This window comes from Etheostoma spectabile, chromosome 13 (assembly GCF_008692095.1).
Source record: "Etheostoma spectabile isolate EspeVRDwgs_2016 chromosome 13, UIUC_Espe_1.0, whole genome shotgun sequence".
Lineage (NCBI taxonomy): Eukaryota > Metazoa > Chordata > Actinopteri > Perciformes > Percidae > Etheostoma > Etheostoma spectabile.
In genome coordinates this window covers 25804564-25831824 of record NC_045745.1, presented here as the reverse complement: position 1 = coordinate 25831824, position 27261 = coordinate 25804564, and the positions used below count along the sequence as shown (strand labels likewise).

Here is a 27261-nt window from a genome sequence, read left to right as displayed (position 1 = left end):
AAATGTTAAGCTCCTGTTTAAAAAAAAGTCCACAAAATGCACAATTGATCCTATTTATATTTAACAATTCCAGTTCATCACTTATTTAGAAAATTTAATTCACATGTGATATATTGGTATATACAATTTCACATGTAACATTAGTTTCCAGGAGTAACTGACTCAAAGCTGTCTTTTAATTACATTGTCTATGTGTGTAGCTAGTTTTGCATGAATAAGTCAGATGGCTCTTCTTTATGCATATTTTTGAATGCCAGCAGGTGGTTAAATTAGTAAAAATGTTTTTTTGAATATGCATAAATCTCAGATTTAAGTGGTTCTACATACAGTGTGTTTCATGCTAAGAGATTTCTGCAACTGGCCATGGTAAACTCTAAATCTAGAGTTAAAGCTGCCAGAGTACTTATTAATTTATATTTGGGAATATATATGTAGCTTCGCCTATATACCAACTTTGGATTTTCCTGAATGTTTCCGGATATGGTATGGTTATCTCTATGAGTCCAGTCATGAAACCCCGGAGGATTTGGAGAAAGCTGGTGGGCCAAAACTTTCAGCCTGTAGTATCAATAGAGAAACTGGCTGGTAGTGTTTTCCTTTCTTTCCACTTAAAAACATAAACACTCCTGTTGCTACAGCTGCAGATTGTAGTGCTGGATCCTCTCTCTGTGTGGAATGAGGCCGCTCTTTTTTTTTGACTCATTAGTCGTCATACCAACAACAATGTGAGGATTTCTTGTGACCACAAAATTACTCTATAAAAGAAATGTCTTCCTCTATTTCTTCTATTCCAAAATAAACCAACGTATTGGGAAAGCTGACCTGCAACATTTTAAGTCAATGTGCAGCACTGCAATAATGAAGCCATTATGATTGCCACCAGACAGTATGATTAAAAAGAAATGATGTGTGAGAAAGCGGAAGAGAGGAAAATTAAATACTATGCTATGGTGCATTTCTGTAGGTGTACAGCCTGTAGTGTCCACAACTCATCTTATGTCTCCCCCTAATGGCTATTTGGAGGACAGCTAGCATCTCCATTAACTTCAGAACTGACCACCTTTCAGCAGAATATCTCTTGACATAATTTTTGTGGCGCACATTGACTAATGAATTTAATTACGTAACTGCAAGGAGTGGGGGAAAGGTCTGACCATGTCCTCTTTCCCTGCTTTGAGCTTCACTTCAAGAAAACAGTGGAGAAAATGCTGTTGCATGTTACTTGCATGGAAAATTAGGTTACAGCCATGCAAATTCATATTTTGAGTTGGACTGGATGCAATGAAAAAACATATAGAAGACTTTAAACATATCAGATGTGTACTTTTGTAAGTGTAATGCTTAAACCTTCAGTCTACGACAAAAATATAGTTTTTATAAACGTACATTATAATGCTGTATCCATTTACAAAGGAAAAGTTTTGCTGACATAACCAAACACATCCATCAAAAATATATGTTGCACAACTCTTCGCCACAATATCATGTTTTATTCCCCAAACATTTGTTACGGTGATCCTCTGATTTCAAACTTAATAGCCCAAAAATTGTAAAGCATGATATGTTGGATAAGTTGTGCAATGTGTTTCATTTTAATGAACTTGTATTGGAGTCATATTGGTTTTAGTCTCGTGTTGCCAGACCTTCCTCCACCACGGTGCTGCAGAGGAGGGTCTGACTAGTTCACGCAGCCTTCGGGGATGGGAAAATACCTTGCTCTGGTTCGTTGGCATTTCTTTAAACCAAATCATCTTGGGCGGTGCTAGGCACCGGAAAAAGCCGCAGTGCCGCTGTAAAATAGGCCCGCCAAAGAAATTGTTTTGGTGGAACATGTGTACATTCAAAAGTTGTTTAAGTTGTGTAGAAAACTCAGATTGGACCGATAGTCAAGCTAGCTGTCTGTATTTCCACGGAGATCTGAGAAAAGGGTAACCATAATCCCCATAAATTGACCGGAGTTTAAAACTGGAACACAAAGGAAGCCCAAGGCAACGGACTTCTGGCCTAAATTTGTAAAATCTGGCGGAATTTCTTTCAGCAACGGAGCAATCCTGGAAGTGGAACGCCAAGGATATAGACTATACTGGTCTGCCCCTCATTGTGGTGTTTCCACAGAAGGAAACTGACATAACAGAGCAAAACATCACTAAATTGCATATATAAACTTTACAATTTATAGATTATTTGCAGACCTTCAGCTGGTCGATTGCTCTTCCTTCATCCTTCAACTACCCGGATGTCTGTCACAGTAATGTTGCATTCCAGGCAACCTGTAACTCGTGTTTTCCCAAACTTCTACCCGTGAAAGTGCCCTTGAACGGCAGTCAAACCCGTAATTTACAACTCGTGAACTCATACCACATCATTGTACTCCCAGTTACAGTTATGGGTGTCACACACACATTAACAACAATGTTGACCCCTGTTGATTCTGTACAGGTGCCGGTGATTAACAGTGAGAAATAGAATTAAATAAACGTAAAGTAATCCCGCATATTGTAATCAAAACAATACATATATGATTGTGTACTACTACAGGTTATGTTTTTTAAATGAAGTCCAAAATTTGTTGTTGACTAATGCTAGCTAACGCTAGCTGGAAGGGTTTGTTGTGACTTTGCCTGGAATGCTACCAAGTTGTGAGTCGTGACTTGAAGTCGTAACGTACGGACTAAAAATTGTGTCTGGAACGCAGCATAACTTGAAATTGAATTTTGAGAACTGAATTTTCTTCTTTTTTTAAGATTATTTTTTGGGGGCTTTTTTGCCTTTATTACAGTTCAGAGGCATGAAAGGGAGAGAGTGAGGTGGGGGCACGCAGCAAAGGTCCAAAGGTCAGATTCAAACCCTGGCCGCTGCAGGACTCTGAAATGGGGCGAGCGCTCTTACTAAGTGAGCTAGAGGTTTGCCCCAAGAACTGAATTTGAATTGTGAGAACTGAATGTGATCATATTTAGAGAGTTGAATTTTCAGTGAGGATCAAATTTCATTGGACTTCAGTTTCAAACAAAAAAAATTCAAATTCAAATTATACTACATAAATTCAGTTTTTCAATGCAATGATTCAAATTAAACAATACAACTTCAAATTATTTGATTCAAATTCAGTTTTTCAATGCAATTATTCAAGTTTAGCAATTCTAATTCAAATATAAATTATTAAAATTAAGTTTCTGGTGGCACACATTTTAGCCTATAGAACAAGCCTTCCTTGTAGATTGTGGCCTTGAAGTTGACTGTTAGGGTGTCATGAAAACCACAGCACCAACTGGCTTGAGGATTGTAGCCATGGCTGCAATGCGGTGGTAAACCAAATAACAAAGTAGTCTTTAAATTGAAGTGACATATAGCATCCAATAACATCCAACATTTGGCAATGATTTGTGTGCTACCTTACCAGGAGCTTGAAGTGGCATTCATGGTTACTCCTACATCTGTGTGGAGAGAAGACAAAAGTGAAAAAGATGATGAAGGATTTAGCATTCTGAGGAGGACTTGGTTGCATATCAAGGTCTTGCTATATGGTAATTAGAATGTTCAAGAAAAAACACAAAATGTAGGCTATGTTTACACCATAGATTGTCCTCAAATGGACAGAACTACATTTTGAGTTGAAAATATATTAAAAGTAAAACAAAAGGCCTAAGATTATATGGATACTATAACACCACAAAGTAATGTTTGGACTGGAACTATTAGTCAAGTCGATTGACATAAAAAATGATTGTCATTTTTGTAAAAGTTTAACTGCTACGTTAAATGTAACCGGGAAAATGCAAAACATTTACATTTTTAAAGGATTTGCAATATGTCTCTGTTTTTTTATCTTACATAATTTTAAAAATGAATCGATTAAACTTAATCAATAGCGAAAATAGTCGGTGGTTGCAGCCTTACTTGCTATGAGGATCAATGAGGCTCATTATAATCTGTTAGCCCAGAGACAGAGTTCTCCTCCAGTCACTGATTTCCGCCCCTGTCATCTTGGACAGTTTGGAGCCCGGATGCGCCGCCATGCCAACTCTATCAGCGAATGGAATAATTTATTCACCAACCTGTCTGACACTGGGCGACTAGGAGTTCACAGAAGAAGTCGACAAGACATTTTGGAGGGCAAATGAACAATAACTGTGGGCTGACTAGTACGGGATACCCGCGCTGTGTTTACTTGTTTGTTTGCGTTGCTTGCCACCGTTGTATTGATGTAGGAACACTTGAGTGCTAGCTACGCTAACGTTAGCTCTAGTCGAGAGAGTGCGCGGTAGTGACAGTCCGGCCGGAGGCGGGGGAGAACTGTGAGGTGAGACTGTTAGTTTGATGGTGACTACACTGTTGACTGTTTGCGTAGAAATAGAAATCTGGTAGATAGTATCGCTTTTATTATTGTGACTCACGATTTAAGTGGGGGTTTAGCCAGCAGCACATCGAGCTGTGTAGCTAGTTGACTGTTTGTCTAGTATCGGCTTTTTGGCCGGAGTGGAGCTGAACGTTTAGTCGACGTTTCAGTCTTCTGGCCCGTAATAAAGAAGCTAAGAGCTAGCTTGCTAACTAGATAGCTAACTGTCCAACACAGGGAGGACTCCTAGCTAAACTTTTCAGGTCAGTAACCCCTTGAGTAGACACGCTTTAGATGTCAGATACTCAATCTAATAATGACGTAGTCCTAGACACCGTATCTAAAGCGGGGACTGTTATTATTGTAACACTATGCAGTGTTTCCTCTGTAATTTTAAGACAACGGTGTTGCTTTTGGCAATAATTATTGTTATGTCTCATATTTTGCTGTTTGTGTCTAAGTTATTTTTAAAGTTGAGGTTTTAATATTCAACATATATTTTATTCTCATAATTATTATATGATCGTTACTTATAAAGCAGCTGGACTACACTTAGTTTAGTTATAGATAACATTAACAGAGGAAACACTGCTATGTTAGGATGTGACCTTTTAAAATTAAGAGTCATCTGGTACATCTTCTTCTGTAAATGCAAAGTGATTGACCACACTTTAAATGACCCTCAGGTCCAGGTCCTTGGACTCAAGTGTGAGAATCTCAAAAGCATAATATAGTAAATTGTATGAGTGACTGCATTGTAGTTCTAAGTGTATGTGATTGAAGCAACAACCTAATTTTATGTAACATTGTTCACCATACCTCACATGATTTATACTATTCAAGTTTTTAATTTGACAGATGTTTTCTCTGACTTTCAGATCCAGAATAATTTCCATGTCTGCATCAGTCCTGAAAACCAGAAGTGATGTCTGTTGATGAGGATACTGTAAAAACTGGCAGTCCACAGGCCAGCTCAACTTCAGCTCTGCAGCTCTCAGAATGTACTGGAGGATACAGCAATATAACTGTGATGGTGGAGGGTACCGCTGCCACCCCTGATTTTGCAGCTGCTTGTCCTGTCTCAGGCCCTGAAGCCTCTCCAAAACAAGTCAGCACGACTGTTGCGCTTACCCACTCAGAGAGTGCTGGACAGGGAGCCAGAGGGAACGACAATAACATCAATCGCAGAAACAGCTTTCATCATTCCAAACAACAGCAACAAACAAAACTAACAAAGCGCCGCTACACAGCAACCGCTAGTTTCAAGCATCCGACATCTGGCAAGAGGAGAAGAAGGGCCAACTCTGAGAGTGACTCCGTCCTGCCTACCAACTTCCTCCTGGGTGGGAACATTTTTGACCCACTGAATCTCAACAGCCTGATGGATGAGGAGGTCAACAGGGCACTCAATGCAGAGACACCCAAATCCTCCCCGCTGCCAGCGAAGAGTCGAGACCCTGTGGAAATCCTCATCCCCAGAGATATAACAGATCCACTGAACCTGAACAGTGGGATAGCAGGCAGCAGCTTTTTGGTGTCCCCCTTCAAAAGTGGTGGCAGGAAGAGACACCGCAACAGACACCATGGAGGAGGAGGTGGAGGTGTTGGTGGAGGTGGTGGGATTTCAACCACACAGATCAACCTCTCAGAATCAGGAAAAAGCGAGGTTAAAACTAGCACCTCCACACCACTTCCAGGTATACTAGCCTCATGTTCTACACTAGATGTCTCCAAAGAGTCCAACAGTTTCTCCAGTGTCGCAGGGGATTCCCATGAGCACTCAGCTGACAACTCAGCCAGCTGCAAGGAGGAGATGATATCTGTTTCAATAGAGGATTCCACAACCTCCACATCGGGGGCACCAAACCAGCACACAAGCAGACGCAAACGTCGGCGCAACTCCGGAAAAATGGAGGCCCCTGTGACCCATTCTACGCCAATTGGAAAGTCAGTATCTGTAGACAGGAGTTGTGGTACATCGAGAAATTCCCAGTCCTTCCACACACCAAGGAGTGGTCCCAAAGCAGGGCCAGGAGGTCGCCAGCACCAGCAGCCCCACACCCAGGCGAAGGAGCAACAGAAGAAGTTCCAGTATGGGAACTACAACAAGTATTATGGCTACCGCAACCCAGGCGCCAGTGAAGACGGACGGGTACGTGTGCTTCGTCCCGAATGGTTTGAAGGTAAAGACGTTCTGGATTTGGGGTGCAACTCAGGCCACCTAACACTCTATATTGCCAAAATGCTAAGACCTGCCCGCATAGTGGGCCTGGATATTGACAGTGGTCTGGTACATGCAGCTCGTAAGAATATCAGACATTATCTGTCTGAACTGCAGACCCAAGAGGCCAGGCATGCGATGCAGGAGAAAAAGAGCACTAAGCAGACGAGGAATGGAAATGAGAGTCTCACAGACACCGAAAAGAAGCACAAGGAAGCCGAGAGCAGGGAGGAAAACGGTAAACTGGTGAAAGGAGATAGTGGCCCTGCAGAGGCTGCAAATGACAATGACTCCAGTCACACAGACGAGGTGGGGACCCAGAGGCAGGATGACAAAACAGAGGAAATGGAGCAGGAAGATTGTGATTCACCCCCTGCTGATCACTCTGTGAGCTGCTCTTTTCCCATGTCCCTACGGATCTCCAGGGGGCCCATTGCTGCACCTCCACTAACAGAAACATCCACCACAAGGCCCGGAGAGTTCCCCTCAAATGTGTCCTTCATCAAGGTAAGACGGCATTGCCTATGTGAACATCTGGTGGCAGCGTGAATGAGGTTCCCATGTTGGGAGCTTAGATGAAGGTCAATTACATGCTGAATGCATTATGTCTGCATCTTACATGTTTATTAAGACTAAGGTAGCAGAATGATAAACAGAAACATAAGTTTACACACCCGTGCTGAAGTTGATTAAAAAGAGGAATTAAAAACCATCTTTTGGAAATTCCCCACATCATCACATACTCTTCACCATACGAAGAGATAGGCATGGGGAACTTTCCATAAGATCATCTCTCAGTACAAATCAGCTATTAGGCTAACTGAAATAACATACCTCTAGGTATGGTGAAGGGTATGTGATTATGGGGGGTTATTTTAATTCCAAAGGCCTTTGTTAGGATGCATAGTATCCTGTATCCATAAATTAACTGGTCTTTAAAAAATAGAAATATGCCTTCCCATATGGGAATATAACATAGGGGTGTGTATACTTATGCCCCCTGTAATTTAAGGAAGAACATTTATTTATTTACATTACATTACTTATTCACAAAGAAAGTTGTTGGCCTTTAAAAGGTTGGATTTTCCTAATTTTTTTCAATTAAGGCATTAAGATCACTTTCCAAAAGATGTTTTTTTTTATTCCTCATTTTAATCAACTTTAGCATGGGTGTGTAAACCCCTACGATTTGGATATTGTACTAGCCCATATTGCGATTTTTGATTAAAATTGCGATCAATTGTGCCGCCCGAAAAGAAACCCGCCCCTGTCTATTGTAAAACATATTAAAACGCATCCAAAAACACTCTGAGGTGTGACTGTATTCACAAGAGGACTTGACATAATTGGTGCACCCACTTACTCTCCCTGCAACCTGATAAGTGTCTTGCCTCTAGATTAGCGATAGCATTGCCACAGCACGGTTGGTCACTTCTATTATAGCATCATGTAGCTTATCTAGACAAGACGCATATGGTATAAATGTAGCATGAAAATGAATAGCAGTTTTCAATTGCATGCAAATTAACATTGTAATTGAGCATACATTGATATTAAAATTAAGTATTTGTATGTTTGTGTTACGGATTTCCTTTTTTAAGTGATTGTGATTAGGCCTACAAAGATGACTCAATCATGTACTGTAGATCTTTCAGGACATTGGCATGGCACATATGCACTGTTGGAAAGTTTTAATAACTTTGGGACTTTAAAAATAACTGGGAATCAGTAAAATCAGATTTTCTTGTTTACCAAAAGCTACTCCACTCCCGGGACACAGGTTTCTTCCCTCCTTATAATTTAATACAGATATATGAATCAATCATGTTGGCCAGATTTTTGTCATGGTTAGATCCTTTTAATAAGGAAGCATTTGCACCTGTTTGATTTTCTGAGTCATGTTTCCTGTCTTGAGTTTATCATTGCTTGCTGAAGCTGCGATAATGGAGGGAATTACCACTAGTTTGTCCATCCTTACTTCTGTTGCACACCTTGTGTGCACTTCCATCCAGAGGCTCACTATTTTCTGACACTGCCAGTGATTTTGAGAACTGATGGAAGCAGGAAAGAGGAAACAGTCTGTCCTTTTCACCAGGGTTGCAATGTGGCTATAAAGTTGTCTGTTCTGATAATCAAGTTCCCAAACTTTGTTCCCAGTTGCCTTCTGTTTATCAGGATCAAATAACACTCTCCTTTTTTGTTTCTCCTCAACTCTACTCTTCTGTCCTCCTATTCTCTTTTTTTATCATTCAGCATCAGTAATGCACATATGTATCTCCATATTTGAGAAGGGGGAGTCAAGTTTTTTTATTTTTATATTTTATACTAGATACATAACTCAAAGTGATAGATGTACTATTACAGCAAATCCATTTCTGGACTTCTCAACACACGCTTTCATATTCATCTTGTACCATTTGCTTTGCCTCCTGCCTTTATTGAAAGTTTGCTTGTCACATACAAATGCATGCTGTCTTTTAATAAAATTTATTTTAAAGTTATATATTAATCAATCAATATGGTTCCTCTGTCTGACCTGAAGCTTGCCTATGCAAGTGATGGTTTGTAGACCAGTGAGGTCGACCTACACGTCACTGCACTCTGCTGTCCAATAGAACCCAAACCAAATCTAAGACACTTTCTCTACGTCAATCAATTTGAAAAGGAAAAAAAAGAAAAAGAAAAGAATTTCAATACCAGATTTCCAGCTATGGCTGTACCCCTAATGTGTTTGTTTCAGAAAAAAATCTTGACTTTGTTACAGACATGGTGCTGTGAGTAGCACAAAATAGTTTGTCCTTTCAAAGCCATGTTTTTTTATTTCTCACTGCACCTCTTCTCTCCTTTTAGGCCAATTATGTACTGGAGAACGATAATCTTCTTTTGACTCAGCGGCCAGAGTACGACGTGATCATGTGCCTGAGCGTTACCAAATGGGTTCACCTGAACTGGGGAGACAGCGGCCTCAAGAGGCTCTTCAAGAGAGTCTACAGACATCTCCGTCCTGGGGGCATGTTCATTCTGGAGCCACAGCCCTGGGAGTCCTATGTGAGGAGGAAGAAGCTGACGGTAAGAAACTAAGATGACTAAGAGGGCTGTTGTGATGCAAACCATGAATTTTGTAACAAAGCTGAACTACCTGGGATATACCAAGTGCCAAGTTGTTATTTTTAAAGCTTTGTTTGATCGGCTAAAATATTTGTTTTCCCTCTCACTTGACAGGATAATATTAGCAGGAACTTTCACAGCATCCACCTCAAACCTGACCAGTTTTCATCATACCTTACAACAGAGGTGGGCTTCACCAGTTCTGAGTACCTTGGGGCCCCCAAGTGTTCAATAAGAGGTAAGTATTCCAATTTTGTCAGAACATATGTATGTGTATGCATGTGATCTACCACTTAATGTCATTTAGAACCTTTTTTTTTCCTCCCCATTGTAACAGGTTTTCAGAGGCCAATCTACTTATTTTACAAATGACCGCTCCTGCCTTGAAGATCACTGAATGTGAGTAGCCTAAGCCACCACCATACATAGAAGCCAGCCAGCTGCCCTGGACTGCAAGGAATCATCAGTGTCCTTAACAGTTACTCCAGCTTTTCAGCCGCTGAAGATGAAATTAAGAAATCAGAATGGGACCAAAAGTGGAATCAATTTCGTAAAGATGAGATGTGTCTAGAAGAGGTATTTTATCAGAATCCTCCGTGACTACAAATTCTCAAAGAGTATGGAGTGAACTTGGGTAGAACTCCACAGTGTATAACTTGGACATCCCAGCTGGGCCAGACTGTAGAAGAGGTGCTTGGCTGATTCTTTCCTTGGACCATCCTCGTGCTAATGATGCTCCAGTTTGATGCAAGGCCACAACGTGTTTCAAAATCTTTGGCCATATATCTTTACTTTCAAAACTTTGTTTTCATAACTGTTCTGTGCCACCGCATCAACATACGGTTTACATGTTAGGGTTGGGCAATAGGGCAGACTTTTCCAATTGACCAGCTTATCCATGTTAAGTGGTGATTGATGGTGCATTCACTACATTAGCTCCAATGTGACCAATTGTGCATTGCACTTGCAAAACAGCAGTACACCACTGGATTCCAAAGCCATTACTCAGCTCATACTGACATAATGTATTTTAAAAAGCCACACTGGAGTGCAGGTAATGTGCTTTATGCTGTGTAGGACACTATGCAGCTTATGAATAAAGCCTCATATTGCCGGCACCATTGCCACTACTGACGGCATAGAAATTGTGCTCTTTGTGGTTACATATCTGCATAATGTTTGAAGTTTTGAATCCTGTTGTGGTGGACGTATAAATGCAAATATTTTGGGAAATTTAAAACGGCCAAACAAATTCCATCAGCTATAGATTGTCAATAGCTGGTATATCTGTCCCATTCTCCAACCCTAATATATAGTTTGTTTTGTCTTCTTTTTTTTTGCAAATTAGGTCTTGGAGCTGAATTAACTTTAATCTGTTACAGAGCTGTGAAAATGTTGTAAGTCCACATTTTGCAATGGACCATATGAAAAGCTCCTAAATTGCACAAACCTAAGAAGCTTTGAAGTGAAAAGTGGCTTGTCTAAGTGATTAAGACAATAATGCACGATGAGAAACATGCACTGAAAACAGCCAAAAACAAACGAAACAGAACAGCCATCCAGTAAAATGCCTAAACTAAACTACAACTAGTGTAAGCTTATCCAGTGCCCGGCCAGCATATGTTCAAAGTATTGTCTTCTATTTTTTTCCATGATGAATGTCATCAAATATTAGACTCTGCTATTATGACATGGAGAAAGTCCGTAGTTTACGCAGCCCTACTACCACTGGGAAGAGTACTCAGTATGGTACCTCACACCTGACATCAGTTAAAATGTTGAACCACAAAGTACAAATGGAAAAATCTAATATTTACATTTTCGAGAAAATAGTTTTGGCTTTTTGAATGTAGACCTTCAGGCCTGTGTAATTTACTTAAGAGTCTGGACTGTTTAGGAAGCAACAAATCACTTCTTGGGTTCTTTAAGCCTTTTCGATTCGCCATCCTAATGGCTGATCAGCTGTGCTGACACCCAGGTGTTTGCTCAGCCCAATAATTTAGCACAGAAACCACAAGGACTATTTAGCAAGGTAAATCTGTAGCAAGCAGTGATCAAATGTATATATTTTTAATGACAGGTAAGCCATAGCCCTACCTTTTTATATGTTGTTTACAATGTCTCCAGTGACAGAGTATGTTTGAGTGTAAGATTTAAGACAGAGACCTGTCATTAGAAAGTTGCTACAGTGTCTTCAGTGCTACATAAATCCGACACATGCATTGTTTTGTGTGGTCTGATAATCATCATCAGTGGACAGGCATTCATTCGAACAGCATCAGAATCACTTTTGGGCTCCTGAGTCGAAATCAACTTCTGTAAGACGGAACAAAAATTGACATTTGTAGAAAATGGATTGTTAGTAAAAAAGGACTGAAATATATCCATATGACTTTTTACCATTTGAAATATTCATAGGCTGTTTGTATTGAAGCTCTGCCAAACTATTTTGTGGGTAGTCTTTGTGATTGTATCTTTACTGGTGTGCACTGAGCATCGCTCATCTACAACCTTTCAAGTGGCTGGGGACTAAAAAAAAGCTTCCTTTTTTTGTGGCTGGTTCAATTGCAGCATTTGGCATACTAGAGTAGTAGATGATGGAGAAGATGAATATGTTTCTATTTTAGAAAGTGATCAATGTAAATAAGTTAGCAAATTTTGTTTTTCTGTTGTCAATATTAAGTTCATAACTGCTTTTGTCATTTTCCAGTGTGTTTTTTTGGTGTTTTTTCAAATGTTCTCTGCCAATTTGTGAGTGAGTCAGAGTTTTTGTCCTAAAACGAACAGCTAATCCAGCTCTGTAACAACAAAGGAATATGTACATTGCAATGTTCTGATGTGTTTGCTTTGTTCTGTCCTGGCAGGCACATGGATTGTTAGATTGGCTCTTTATTTTTTTTATAAACCATTTGAAAGGATTGTTGTTGTTAATGCGCTCATTTCACTTTATCTTTTCAAATTCTTCAAAATAGAAAAAGATATGTAACGCTTTTTCCATCAAACCTTTTATAACAAGTTGTGGAACACCGATTAACCTATACAATAAAGCTTTAGGTTGTATTCTGAATTGAAAGAGGATTGGCTTCAACCTCTGCCGGCCCATCCGACACAGCACGGGGCACCAAGTCACCAAGTCTTTCTCCTAAACTAAGACAGCAGTGGTCCAGCCCCAGTGTTACCCTTTTATACACGCTGAGGGCATATTGATCGGTTTCTCAGGCTTAAATTTACAGCTGTAACTTCAAGGGCATTTTGCTTTTTTGCACTACTGGTACTAACGAAGGATTTCCTTCTCGAGTATTTTATTTGTGAAACAAAGTGTTTAAAGCAAGTGAGTGCTTTGCATCAAATGTGAAAGATTGCACCTTACTGTCTCAGCAGCAACATCTTAGAGATTTTAACCCAACAAGCCTGACTCATAAGTCCAGGTATCCAAGCTAAATCCATAGACAGTATAAGAAACGGGCAATGTGACAGCGTTGTTTTCAACGGAGACCAGTGAATGATATTAGAAGCACTTTTCCAGTGAGTCCTGAGCATTATCACGCAGCCTCCACTTGAGCTTGAAAACGTAGAGTATTCTTGTAGCTGTGCCAAGATAAATCTCATTCTTAATCTAGCAGAGACAGAGAGCGTAGGTATATGTTAGGAGATAACATAGGCACAGGCTAATTATTGCTAACTAAGATGCTAGTTAACATTAGTTATTAAACCTAAACAGCTAATGTAAGCCGAAACTGCCTGCAAGCTTATCCTGTAGTAGTTCCTCTACTATGCGACATTATGACACAATCGTTAGCTTATTTTAAAAAACCGTCTGCTACGGAGCCATAATGTGAGGTATAAGGTAATGGAGCCTTTATACATTGTTGTGTTTCTTTAGAAATAAACAATGGACAATAAGAGACTTTAAACACTTCAGATGTAAAGTTATTGGCTGTGAGAGTGACGTCCAAATGAATGGCAGTCAACAGAATGCTAATGACGGGGGATCGCTTGATAGCAACAAAATGGCGCCATAGGAGGCATGCTTTGTCAAGGCTGGCTTACCCCCTTGGCTAAATCTTGTCTTCGCTGGTGATGTCCAATAGCATGTGGTCATTAATAGTGCTGTAAAACCTTTTCTGTAATCCCCTTAAAGTCAGTGTGATGTTTATTTTTATGAAATTAAATCACAGACAAAATAGACAAAAACTTTAATGTTGCAAAGAAACCAAAAGTAAATATGGTCAGAAAATTTGCAGTGAAAGCACACCCTATTGTATTTGTTTTGTGTATTTACAAGTTTTGTATTTGCAGCTATGAGGACCTATTCATCATCTGGTTTTTTGCTGAGAGAGCTGTCATGGGTTTTATTTATGTTAATCTTATGTTAATTATTCAGTTATTCCTCTTTGTGCAGCAGACCTCTGGATGCCAAAGAAAGTTAACTTAACATCCAACGCTATGCTCACATTTTCTAAATTTTATCTCATATCCCATGCACAATATCCCAGAGATTTTCCTCGGGACAGCGGAGCAACTTTCGGTTGTAGCTAATTTTTTAATCATATAGCTACAACCCAATTGTAAGAGTTAAGGAATGAAATATTGATCACATATTTTGCCAGAAACACACTAAAGCCCTGACAAAACAATGGCTGTACCTTTGCGTTCCTGCGTCTCATCTACTCATTTTCTTACATGAAAGTATGAAATTGTACAGCTGTAGTGAAATATCTAAAACATCTTTGTTGCGCACAAATACATAAACTCTATGGGTGTATGATTTTGAATGCCTCTAAAATGTAACTCTTCATGTTAAATTTGCACTGATACGACTCGAGGGACTTAAACTAGTTCAGTACATTCTTCGCCATTCAAGTTGATGTTTTACCTTGATTTTTCTAAAATAATTTTTCAGTGAAAACTGTTGGGGAAAATATCTGTTCTGTCAGGGAAGCATTTGGTTTTGTATGCCTGAAAAAGAAGATATATCTGAATGTTTTTACATTTAAATTGATTAAACAGGGTTCCAGATTCAGTGGTTCCGTCTTTGCTTGTACAGCCATTTTTATTGTTAAGGCAATTCAAATGAAATGTAATTTGTTGTACAGACATTAAGGTATGTATTAGTAAACTAAATATGTATGTATGTATATGTATATTATACATTATCTCTGGTTCTTATGCTCCCATCATATTAGTCATGCCAGCTTTTTCACATTTTGCTACCATTCACATGTTCAGCAAGTCAGCTGGTCTGCCCATAAGTGTTCTTATTCGAGTGATAATTGCAGCATCTGTTACCAACCTACTTTGAACGAAGCGATGAGTTAATCCATCCGCTTCATCTGGAAACAGGTCAGGTTGATTGATTTCCTGCATGTGGGAAGAGCAGCCCCTGTGACCAGCTCACATGTCTACATGATCATCAAACATAAAGACCTACTGTCCAAAGTTAAGTTGGCACAGGGTCTGGACACAAATAACAAAACCTTTATTTTATAATACAACTGTATCCCAATGGTAATGTTTATTGCAGGGCTATTGTTGTTTATTGCAAAGCATTTTACAGGTGTTACTTTTGTTTGTGTTTGTGTGATATGGCATTTAGAAAGCATTCATTCATCTTCATTTTTTTCTGTATTTTTTTAGAAATACTCAAAATGTACAAAAGCATTATTATGTGTTCAAATGAAATTCAGGTATTGCTCAACACCTGGATAATGCCATCACTCTAGCTACTGGTTTAGAGTGGTGGCAGGCAGCCTCTTAAATGCAAGAGACTGGTCAAAGTCCTTTAAGGAATTATTATCCAAAGTGCTCTGACTTTAGCATAACACCTACACGCAGCTGAGAACAACACTGGAGTGGGTTCTACTAGTCTGGATTTCTGAGTCGCTTAGTTGAGGAACTGGAAGTTGTAAAAAGTTGTTTTTTCTTGGGCAGGCTGCAAACTTACAGCGCTCCATCTAATGAAGTGGAGGCCATTTTATTGTGTTCACTTGAAAACAAGTCTTAGGAATTACTCTCAACGCCAAAGCAGAAATAAACTTAAAAAAACATTAGTACATTAGATTAGATTATACTTTATTCATCCCACAACGGGGAAATTTTGTTGTTACAGCAGCAGCCTTTTTTCAATAACAGCAAAAAACAAAAACACACAAGCAAGTAAGGACACAAGAAATACAGGCAAACAATAGACAATGATTATATGGTAGACTGAGGAAGCAAAATGGCGTCAAATAAAGGTGTTTTAAAGTGCAAAAATGATACTCATAAGATAATACATGATTAGTTTATGTGGATAAATAGTAACAGTCATCTGAAATCATCCTTGATGCTTTTACATATTTCTTAATGATGCCATGTGTTTATTGGGCCTAGTGTTATGAGATTAACATTCAGTTTGACAAAAACACTACTTTTACTTAACTATACAGACACTATTGTTAAAGTCGAGTGTCTGTGATTTCCTCTCTAAATAATTTCTAATTACCATTTTTTTTCTGACAAGTCACTCAGACTTGAGGAACTGCACTCGTACTCAACTTGGGCTGCAGTGTTAAAGACCAGTTTGTTGCTAGCATTAGAATCAGAGACGGTCCGATACCATTCTTTGCTTCCCGATACCGATTCTGATACCTTTTGCTCGCGTATCGGCCAATACCGAGTACTGATCCGATACCAGTGTGTATACTACTATCCCTGCATGGATGGGATATGATTTCTATCTGAGTTGTCGGTCTGTCTCCGGTTAAACTGTTTGGGAAACATGAACAAACACAAACAAGAATCGCCACAGAAATTGCTTTTATTATCCAGTTTGACAGTCAGTTATGATGGAAAAAAAGAACATAAACTACTGTAACGTAGATTTTCTTTAGGGCTTTATTACATGGTATTGGAGCGGTGCATAAACTCCAGCACTTACCGAAACCAATATCTGCGTTTTAGGCAGTGTCGGAGGTGATACCGATACTGGTATCGGTATCGGAACATCTCTAATTAGACTATCACTATGGGATTTCTTCTCAACTTGTAGAAAGCACCCACAGCGTATTTAAAGCCTAGTTTATCTAGAGTGACAAAGGTCCATACTGTTACAGTTAAAAATACATCCATCCTGTAATAACTTACTGTTTTAAGCTGTCAGCTTTGTGAAGACAGACAGCCTTGTGTAAACAGGTTTGTGGGGGGTTACCCCTTTGTAGTTTGGTCACGCTGCACTGTCTGAATAGCACAAAGATTCCACTCAGATGACAATGCAGGGTGGCACAATACAGCGGCTCGTGTTTACAAATAGCAGCATCCATGCCTTTAACACCTACTAGCCCGGACCAGTCATTAACCATCTTCAGATCCTGGCTCTGTTAACTCTTAACTTAATTCAGTAACTACATGGACAATAAAATGTTTGAATTTTGTAGTCAGTTGGTTACTAGTTGTCAGTAATTTATCATGACTTCTTGTTGTCCAGTAATGATGTTGCCTTAAACTCAGGGGGGGGATTTGTTTTCAGCTGATAGTCACATTGCTTCCTCAATAAATGAAATAAAACAAAGTTCACCGACAAAGATATTTGACAAAGAAAGGCAGACAATATGACAATGAATTTGCTTTGCAATGGTGGATTGTGACATTGTCTGTCTGTTCCAGACAGTGTTGTCCAGACAGACAGAGTGGTGAATTAACATAAACACAGAGACACAATACTTCATTCACAAAAGCTCTATTCCATCATAGCTATTTGGGTCACTTGACCATTAATGTGTTCTGTCTATTGCTGAGTGAAAGCATGCCAGACTCAGCTCAGACTGCTTTCCATGCTGTTATTTCCCTAAAGTCAAGCCAAGAACGTAATGGGCTCCAGAGTTTGTGTTATAACTGTATTTTAGATATATTACAAAAGGTCCCATGGCATGAAAATGTCACTTTATGAGGTTTTTTAACATTAATATATGCTCCCCCAGCTTGCCTATGGTCCCCCAGTGGCTAGACGTGGTGATAGGTGTAAACCCAACTCTATGTATCCTGCTCTGACTTTGAGAAAATGAAAGCTCAGATGGGCCGAACAGGAATCCTAAATGCCCCTTATGAAGTCATAAGCCCCCCCGCCCTCAATAGCTACAGACTCAGAAATGGCACATCCTAAGGAAAGCTCATTGTGGGACTGGCTCTAGTGGCTGTAATTCTGCACCAAGGCTGAATTTTGGGAAACAGACTTGAGATATGGTATTAGGGGACCACTAAGGCCTTTATAAAAGCATCCAAAAAGCACCATGTCATGGGGTCTTTAAAGAATGACTTGGCATCACATTTGGGACGGTTTAATCCACATGTTGTCTTTGGGTCAAATTGACCCATTTTCAGTTAATTTTTATTTATTTTTCATAAAAAATGGGCCGTTGAAATAAGCACTGAAAATGTCAACATTAAAATATCAAAGAACATTGGAAAAAACATCAAGAAAAGCACCCACAACATTGAAAAAGTGACAAAAATGTGGGGAAAAGCGATAATAACGTTGAAAAAAAGCGACCAAAATGTTTCTTTTTTTTCATGGTTGACGGGAAGACAACACAAGGGTTAATTAGAGATGGTAGTGATGTTCACCCTAACTGAACGGCAACAAACCAAAACATCAGTTAATTTATTTCCATGCATTTATTGGTAACACTGCATTTCAGAGAGTCAAACTGACTGCTCACAAATGATTGATTACTGTATAAAACATAATTAAATGTGAGATACAGGATCAGCCACACAGGGTTTCAAGCAAGAAGAACAAATCTTAGCAGCTGGATTGCAGCTGCACACCTAATAGCTGTAAAATGAGCTGTATATAAAATCCACTTCAAAAGCTCATTGTCAGATCCCACAGCGTGTTAGATGTCCAAGAGGGGTTGATTGAGAAAAACGTCAAAATGGTTAGTCCAGAATAATGCCATCTGTAAACCAGGATCACACCTGAGCTGGAGATGTCAGCCCTTGTACTGGTGCATGCAGATGCTAAGATCGCACAGCACAGCACCTGAAAATGAGCACAGACAGTACAGCTTAACATAATCTTTCAAGTAGCCATCATTTATATGCGGCCTTTGCAAATAAATGTATGCACAGTTATGATCCAGGCAGGCCAACCTGTATCTTCGAGGGCAACCGTGGTGACCAACGATGTACTCCTGAGCATAGCAGAACCGTCTGCAGAGTCCTCTATACCCACATGTCCAGTACTGCATTTCTGTATCATTGCCTGTAGATAATTATAAAAGAATTAGAAATTCTTCCCATGTATCTGATGAATATTGACATAACTTGGGGACTCATCTATAAACAAATCACATTAAATCCATTTATCTTGAAAAGTTTAACAAAAAATTTAACAAAATTTGCAATTACTTAATGGTTAACTAAAACTGTTGTGTTGTGATGTCATAATTGGTTTGTCTTCTTCTCAGAGCCACACAAGCAAGTCCACTAATGAGCACAGTGTAGTTTGAACATTTGCCATAACATGATTTGCTTGATTTGATCTTGCACAAGAAGAAAATGGGTGTATCCATTGCTTACCCTCCCCGACTGCGAGCATCAGGAGAAGCACAAGGAGAACCAAGCTCAGTCCCTTCATGTTTAGGTACCAATAAGCTTTCAGACACTGTTGTTGACAGGCTGATGCTGCATTTATACAGCATTTCAACCCACGGGGGAGGAGTCTGTCCTGCTCTGTCCAAATCACAATAACAAAGTATCGCTGAATGATGGCAGTCTGAGGCCTGAAAGTCAGGACTATCAGCTTACTCAGCTTAGTCCAGAGCTGCAGCTTCTTGAGAATTTAACATTACTTTTAGGCATTTTACAAAGAACCATACTGTAATTGTATGTGTTAAGTTTTTTGTTCAAAACAATACTTTATTATACAACCTGTTCTGTAATTGAGACAATACAAATGACCTACCATCAGAGAAACATAATTAAAAAAGGTTCTGTTCTTTAGTACTTACATACACCCCTACATGGCTGTTCCACAAAGGACTCCTTCAAACGAACAAGCCTTCCAAAAATGGAATTGTAGGTGAAATAGTAACTTATCTATTTGTTTTAGACACAATAAGCAGTACAATTCTATCCTGCTGTTTTCAGGGCTGCCCCCTGTTTGACCACTGCTCTGCCCACTTCTGAATATGGCAAAAGTTCATGTGTTATTGCTGATGGTGTGAAACTACAATCAAACAGCACAAAACGTGCCGCTCCAGTGACACAGGGGAGGATTGTTAACAAAACAATAACAACACAAGGCATAGATGCATAAATAGACAAACACATATACTTGTATAGCATGCCCCCTAGTGATTATTAAGATGTTTGCTTGTTTGATCGCTCTCATTCTCTCTCTCTCTCTCTCTCTCTCTCTCTCTCTCTCACTCTCTCACACACACACACACACACACACAAACTGGAGATAAGACTTATCTTTAAATTGACATTGAGGCATGACTGTTGTAAAATGATGAAACATTCACAGCTCAAAGACGCACTGTAACTGTGGACGGCTTAGAGTATTCTCTCTCTCTCTCTCACGCACACACACACATATACACACACACACACGCACACACACACACGCGCACACACACACACACACACACACACACACACACACACACACACGCACACACGCACACACACAGAGTTTTAGGAACTGTGCTTGTTTTAGATGTACTTGTTGTAACAATGCATTTTTGAACACTGTTTTTATAGCATGACAAGCAGCATCACCTTGCTCAGCACTGTAATTCTGTAATTCAGAACATTTAGCAACCTGCCAAATTTAAAAGCACTTTTCCTGAGAAGAACAAAAACTTTTTTAAGCTCTCCCATCTCAAATCCCAGGGCTACAGCACACTCCTTTGTTTGTAAGATATTGCATGTATGACAAAAAAAAAAGAGATTAATGACCAAAAGAATGTTGATTTAAAGTTACTCTGGGTACAATTGGGTGTGCATCTCATCAGTGTGAATCACACTGTGGGGCTTCAATAGTGCATTAAGCCATTCTCTCTCTCTCTCTATATATATATATACGTATATATAGAGAGAGAGAGAGAGTGATACATTTGCTACTTAAGTATAGAATATAGAGTATATAAGTATTAGCAGCAAATTGCACGTAAAGTATCAAAAGTAAAAGTACTCATTATGCCCCATTGAAAGTGTTGCATTTACTGTATTATAGGCCTACGTTTAATATTGGACAAACAAAAGAGCTGCACACTTTATTGAAAGCTCCCAAAGCAAAGATGCTGGGAGATTTTAATACAATTTGCAAACCTCAAACCCCAGAGGCAGCAGCAGCAGCAGAATAAGCATGGTATCAACTAAACAACAAGCTACTTTTTTTTTTTTTTTATCAAACAAACACATTCTGTTCAGAGTACAATTGTTTAATTAGCAGTAGGCTATAGGTTAAAAAAGGTATACACTTTAAGAGCTGTAATTGTTTAACCTTGTTGTTCTTGATGTTATCGTAAAATATGGATAAGCAAACTTATATAGGCCTACATATATAGCCGATAACTAAAAAAAAATCAGATCATGAAAAACGTGTTTATAATAGTCAATTTGAGTAACATAATTGTGTATTTTACGTAATGATACAGTTTACGTCTTTGCGTAATGACATCACAACGCCATTAAGCAACTTTTAGCAACAAATCGACCTGCTTGCCTGCAACCTCCCCGAAACAGTGGTGTGTGCCCTATCATTCCAAGATGGCGGACCTCCTAGGCTCAATCTTAAACTCGATGGAAAAGCCTCCAACAGTCGGCGACAAGGAAAGCCGACGAAAGGCTCGAGGTACATGATGTTTCGCATAAATAAGGACTCGTTTTGCATTACTTTAAAACAGTCCAAATGGATATAATAAGGGACTTAGATTTGTGACAAAAATTAGAAGGACAGGCGAACAGAGCACTGCTGTGGCTGCCTTTGGCCAGTTGAGCTCGCACTGTTGTGGCCCTGCTTTAGCACCGCCTCAACGGACCACGCAGCCCGCACGTCCGCAGACTGCTGCAGACCCGAGGTCACGGTCTAGACTAGCTAGCGATGTGGGAAACGAAGCTTTTTGATGCACTGAATAACTATGAACTAAGAATGACTTGTGTTAAAAAGAGTTCACTGTTTTGAAACATTCGATACAATCAAAATGGCGAAATCTGCTGGCCGTATCATATTCATGAATGGATTAAATATGAGACCATGTTCAAACTGTTACTGTAGTCAGAATACAAGTGGCGCTGCTGTTACTGGGCTGTTACATAACACAACCTGCTTTAAGCACCATGTAAACAACCAGCACTGTTCATCTGCAGCCTCCTGAATGTTGACGTAGAAAATAAGTTTCCTCTTAACATTCATAGTGCTCTACCTTAAGATATCAATATCTCTCTCCTATTATTTCCATTTCTGATCATAGTTTTAGCTACCGTTTCTCTCTGCCAGTTAATTCACAGCTTTTACTTTTCAGACACCATTGAACCACCTTTGTTATAAGATCAGGTTATGGGCATGTTGTAAGTAGACAAAATTGAATATTGTAAAAAAGTGTACATAATAATTATTCATATATTTGTTAATTGGTAGTAATGAATACTATAGCTATGTAGATAGATGGTAAATCATCTATGTATTTAAAAGTTACTGAAAGCTACCCTTTTGAGACTTTCAGAGTTACAAACAGCAGCTCCTTTTCTGTATTTTTTTAATAGCACTTTTTAAGTAATTTTAGTAAGAATATTTCAGGTTTGCAGATCTCACGTGAAACTGTACTCTTTTAGAGCCCAGCACATAATTGTGACACTGTGGCAATGCTGAGTATAGTGTTGTTACAAATAAACAAACGTCATCTAATTTTAAGTTGTTGTGAGGACATAACCACAAGACGAGGCGATGATAAAAACTAACTAAATCTGTTTCATTAACTGTTATGAGTATGGCTTGCAATAAAACATCAGAGGCTGTTTGACTGGAGACACATGCAACAAATAATTTAGTCATTGTGTACTTGCCCTGAATATTCTGGAAATGTGGTTAGGGATTACAAGAAGTCTGTCTCTTGATTAGCCTTTTCGTGACTTAAGGCTATAAAAATATGAGCAGGCCGGTTGTAGCTGTAAGACGATGTGATCTGTGTTTTACAATAGAAACTTTAAACGCTATCGGACACAAACAAACCACGTGACCCGACAATTTAAAATCTGTTCTTTTTTAAGAGCAAGCAGCAAGACTCAAGAAGATGGAGGAAGATGAGAGAAGAAAGAAAGCAGAGTTTAGGAAAAAGGTGAAAGCTTAAGTGTCACATCTGTTACACTATTGAATATACACTAAGTAGCCGCTTTATTAGGTACACCACAACAGTCTAATGCAATCCAATATAACTTGCAGCGTTTATTATAATAGTTTTTGTTGACACATTCAATTATATGTTTATTACCGAGGTTATGGTTAAAGCTGGTGCTGTACTGGACTTCATTATATTGAGTAATTGGTACTCTTTTGCATTTCTTTATTTAGATATGCGGGACAGAATATTAGAAACGCCTCAATATAAGGCAGTACACTACACAACCACCTTTAACTTTGACATAAATGCTTAAATATATAATTGAATAAACACCTTTTTTATGAAGACGCCAACGTAAACACTAAAGGCACCCTAAAAGTAGACTTTATGGCAGAACAGTTGTATTGGATTGCATTAGATCTAACAAAGAGCTCCTGCGGCCTCTCTTCTTCTCTGTCGGTATTTATCACATTTAAAAGTACACAGACTGACTCCCCATGTCTCTCTTGTAGATGGAGAAAGAAGTGTCTGAATTCATTCAAGACAGTTCACAACAGAAACGAAAATACAATCCTATGGGGAAGATTGAAAGGAGTATATTGTAAGTAGTGATTACTTCAGATAATAAGCTCATTTTACGCTAAAAAAAATGGCATGTTTGATCATATGCTCACAACAATTAACATGCCATTCCTTTCTCTCTTATAGGCATGATGTTGCGGAAGTGGCTGGTCTGACTTCTTTTTCTTTCGGAGAGGACGAGGAGAGCCGTTATGTCATGCTTTTCAAGAAGGTCTGAATACTTTGCTTTTAGTCTAGTGTTAGATATCATGTGGGTAAATGTGACTAATTTCCACCTTGCGCTATGGCAGGAGTTTGCCCCATCAGACGAGGAACTAGAAGCTTATCGCAAAGGAGAGGAGTGGGACCCCAAGCTGGCTGAGCAGCGGCGCAGATTAAAAGTAAGAATCTGTTTGTTTGTTTTGTCTCACCGAGGCCCCTTTCATACATGCACTCTTTTACATTAATCCGATGGCAGTTTAACATGTCGTTCTCATATCTGAAAAAGATACCTGTTCACCTTTGTGTAAAAGTCCCAGCGCCTGTCTCACTATGGCCTATCAATGTACAGTCCCTCCAGGATTTCACACCTACGTGGCCATATTCATTTCTTTGTTTAACGAGACGTGTGGGACTCGAACATCTTACACTTACCATCAAAACGTACAGCAAAAGACATTTCAGACCGTGCTGCCAACCGGACTACATTTTAACACCAATGTACACTGTAACGTTTTTTCACTCTGGTGTTTCTGAAGTCGGCTCTCTGCAGCGGGCTGGGCTGCTGAGTTCCCCCCAGAGACTGACTCTCACACACACATACACACACACACACACACGTGGACGCAGGATAAACCGTAGATGAGACGAACAGGATGACAGCTACACTTGTTATTGTAGGTGAATGATAAGTTAAAGTCTAATAAGTACGTTATCAAATCGTATGAATGTGCCAGGATAGGAAATTAACTAACAATGGAAAGCTCAACAAGCCACTGACAGACATGTTCAAATTTGATTAACTCAATAAATTATTATTATTTTGTCTTAAATCCACCAGCCATTATCACATTATATCAACATTTGCAGCACACTGCGCCTTTTTGGTAAGGTTACTAGGAAAACTCAGACTAGAGTAGTTTTATTCTCCTCAAAACAAGTTTCCTTTTAATTTTTGAAGAACTGTACAAAAACTATATATCTAACTCTGTCTCCCACAACTTCATTTAAACAAACATACAAAATACATTGCAACTTTTATCGCAATTTTTTTAACAAAAGCTCCCGCAACATCAGGCATTTTAGGCTGCAACAATCTCAAAAAATGTCGAACTCCTGCAGGGACTGACTGTATCACTTTCAATTCCCAAGTCTAAATTGAATGGTGTCCTACTGTACCTAACCATGTCAAGGCTGCAGCAGCACAAGGTGAAACAAGCAAAGAGGGAGACAGACAAAATCACTGTAAAAGATTTATTGTGTCCCTTTTTGTTTCTTAAAAACAAAATACAATGCTATTTTGTTCACACTCAACAAGCATAGAGGGAGAAAATGATCATAAAAGAAACTCCAATTTCTTCACAGACTGTCACTTTAATGGAGCATAAAGAAGTAAAACGGTGCTTTAATTTAGATAACCTTGACCACAAATGATCTTTGGCTAAGGCTATCATTATTATGTTGCCCTTTCCATGCAGTTTATTTTCAGTAATATGCATGATCTACAGTTGACTGCTACAAGTCCCATTATCCTCTCAGGAGAGATGTTGAAATATGTTGATTAATTTACTGAAGTAAAAGCTAGTGAGGCAGATTAAGAGGAAACTGGTATATTTAAATGTACGTTTTACAATTTTACTGCCAAGGAACTCCTAGAATGCCTTTCACATGGGTGATATCTAACTATGTAATGAATATGGGGTTGATTCATCCGGGACTGGCTCTTTCTTTCCTCTTCACTGCAGGAACAAGCTGCATTGGAAGAAACTGCATCCAGTCAGACAAAGAAGGCAGAAACATGTCCCAACTCCAACTACAGAGACAAGTACAGTCACCTGATTGGCACCTCAGCTGCAAAAGATGCAGCACATACACTGGAGGCCAACAGCGCTTATGGCTGTGGTGAGTAATTGTTGTTGCACTGATCCCTGTCTTGCTTTTTCTCACTTACATAATTTATCCACAGTTCTCCTCTTTTTTTCACTCCTTATTTTGGTAATTTTTTTCCTTCCAGTGCCTGTGGCCAACAAGAGGGACACGCGCTCCATAGAGGAAGCCATGAATGAAATCCGAGCGAAGAAACGGCAGAAGCAAGAGGACGACTCAGGGGCGCACAGCAGCAGCTCTTGAAACACCACCACTTTTGCTTTGTTGTCTGTTGTGGGTGTGGGTGTGGGTGTGTGAGCAGTCTAATTCATCCTATAATGCAATATCTTGTACTTCAGACATTTTAAAGTAACTTATATGACAGCCGTTGAATCCAAATCTTGTTTAGTGGAGGATGGTGTGTCTGATCAAGGAGCTGGATTACTATACTATATGTGTTTTAACATTTGCTCGTGATGTTCTTTCAACTATCAAGATTCTCACACTCATGATTGGACCCTATACAGTATAAAAAAACATGTTTTGATAATAACATGTTTCTGGTTGTTCAGCACCCTAAATCTTAAGTGACATTTGTATTAAAATGTTGACAGTTTTGAGCTATGGCCATCCTGAAAGCAAAGTTTTTACGCCAATCATGGCTGAGAAGTCAGTGTTCCAATTATCCAATGCAGCTTATAAAAGGGAAACAGGAATACTTTCTATTGTGGGTTCATTTGGGTTTTTACTTTTTGTTTTTTGTAACTCTCTACCTGTTTCAGATCTTTGGTAAGTTGGAAGCATGCCATTTCCTCCATCTCAAGAGGAATCCCATTTAAAAAAGAAAATACTGTCTTGTGGAATTTAGGAGTTTGTGATTAAGTCTGAGATATTCTTTGTTTCAATGTACATCTGCACTGAATTAAGCTGTTACTCCAAACAAACTGCTTTATTATTAAGCCAAGTGATGGCTTGCAATAGGCATTACGGTATAGGGGGCAGGAGTACCAGAATTATTTTAGGAATATCGAGCACATCTCTCTTGGTTGTCATATCCTCAAGTAAGTTTCTTGGCATCTTGATGTCGATTTTAACATGTTTGCACGTTTTTATCCCCCCATGTGTGTTAATAAATGGAGAACAGTATTAGTCTTTGTCTGAATGTTAGCCCTCAATTCTTCACGGCCTACAGTTTGAATGTTAGCTGGTTTTAGACTGTTTTGGGGGTTTTACAATATCAATTAATCCAATACAACTACACAAAATACAGGCTCAAAAATGACCACAGTAGAATCACCATTATTCAGCGGTACGTTCATTCTCACTGGGAGTAATAGAAGATAGACCAATGATCATGAGTGCACTCACTGGTCATCTACTATGCCTAAAGTTGCCTAAAGTTCAGTATATCAGCTGACGTATATCTGCCCTCCTGTCACAGGGAGACCCACATATATTATGTTGGTGAGGGTAATGCAGGGTCTTTATTTGGCAGTGGTGCAATATAACTAAATGCATTTACTCTAGTGGTACTTTACATTACTCTAATTTTAAGTTACTACAAATATGTTTAACTTCACTACATTTTATATGACATAATAACTGTCTCCTAAACTATTTTA

General features: G+C 39.1%; 2 protein-coding genes and 1 long non-coding RNA gene across 4 annotated transcripts; 2 read left to right on the top strand and 1 right to left on the bottom strand.

Moving 5' to 3' along the window:
* Nucleotides 1-2587: 2587 nt before the first annotated feature.
* LOC116700342 (uncharacterized) lies at nucleotides 2588-24963 on the bottom strand. Its single transcript, XR_004334626.1, has 3 exons — nucleotides 24953-24963; nucleotides 14109-14114; nucleotides 2588-2700 (listed from the first exon to the last, which is right to left on the bottom strand). It is a non-coding gene; the product is annotated as an uncharacterized LOC116700342 (long non-coding RNA).
* Nucleotides 3965-12584, top strand: mepcea (methylphosphate capping enzyme a). 2 transcript variants are annotated; one of them, XM_032533429.1, is made up of 5 exons: nucleotides 3965-4300; nucleotides 5215-7064; nucleotides 9408-9626; nucleotides 9780-9903; nucleotides 10003-12584. In XM_032533429.1, exons 2-5 carry the CDS (start codon nucleotides 5262-5264, stop codon nucleotides 10035-10037), a joined length of 2181 nt encoding a protein of 726 aa, XP_032389320.1. In that variant the 5' UTR covers nucleotides 3965-4300; nucleotides 5215-5261; the 3' UTR covers nucleotides 10038-12584. The 2 variants fall into 2 exon arrangements, with proteins under 2 accessions (XP_032389320.1, XP_032389319.1); XM_032533428.1 differs by having other exon boundaries at nucleotides 3965-4599.
* Nucleotides 21339-26788, top strand: spag7 (sperm associated antigen 7). Its single transcript, XM_032533443.1, has 7 exons — nucleotides 21339-21507; nucleotides 22923-22990; nucleotides 23506-23594; nucleotides 23702-23786; nucleotides 23866-23955; nucleotides 25519-25675; nucleotides 25788-26788. The coding sequence occupies exons 1-7, from the start codon at nucleotides 21423-21425 to the stop codon at nucleotides 25901-25903; spliced, it is 690 nt and encodes a 229-aa protein (XP_032389334.1). The 5' UTR covers nucleotides 21339-21422; the 3' UTR covers nucleotides 25904-26788.
* Nucleotides 26789-27261: the final 473 nt, after the last annotated feature.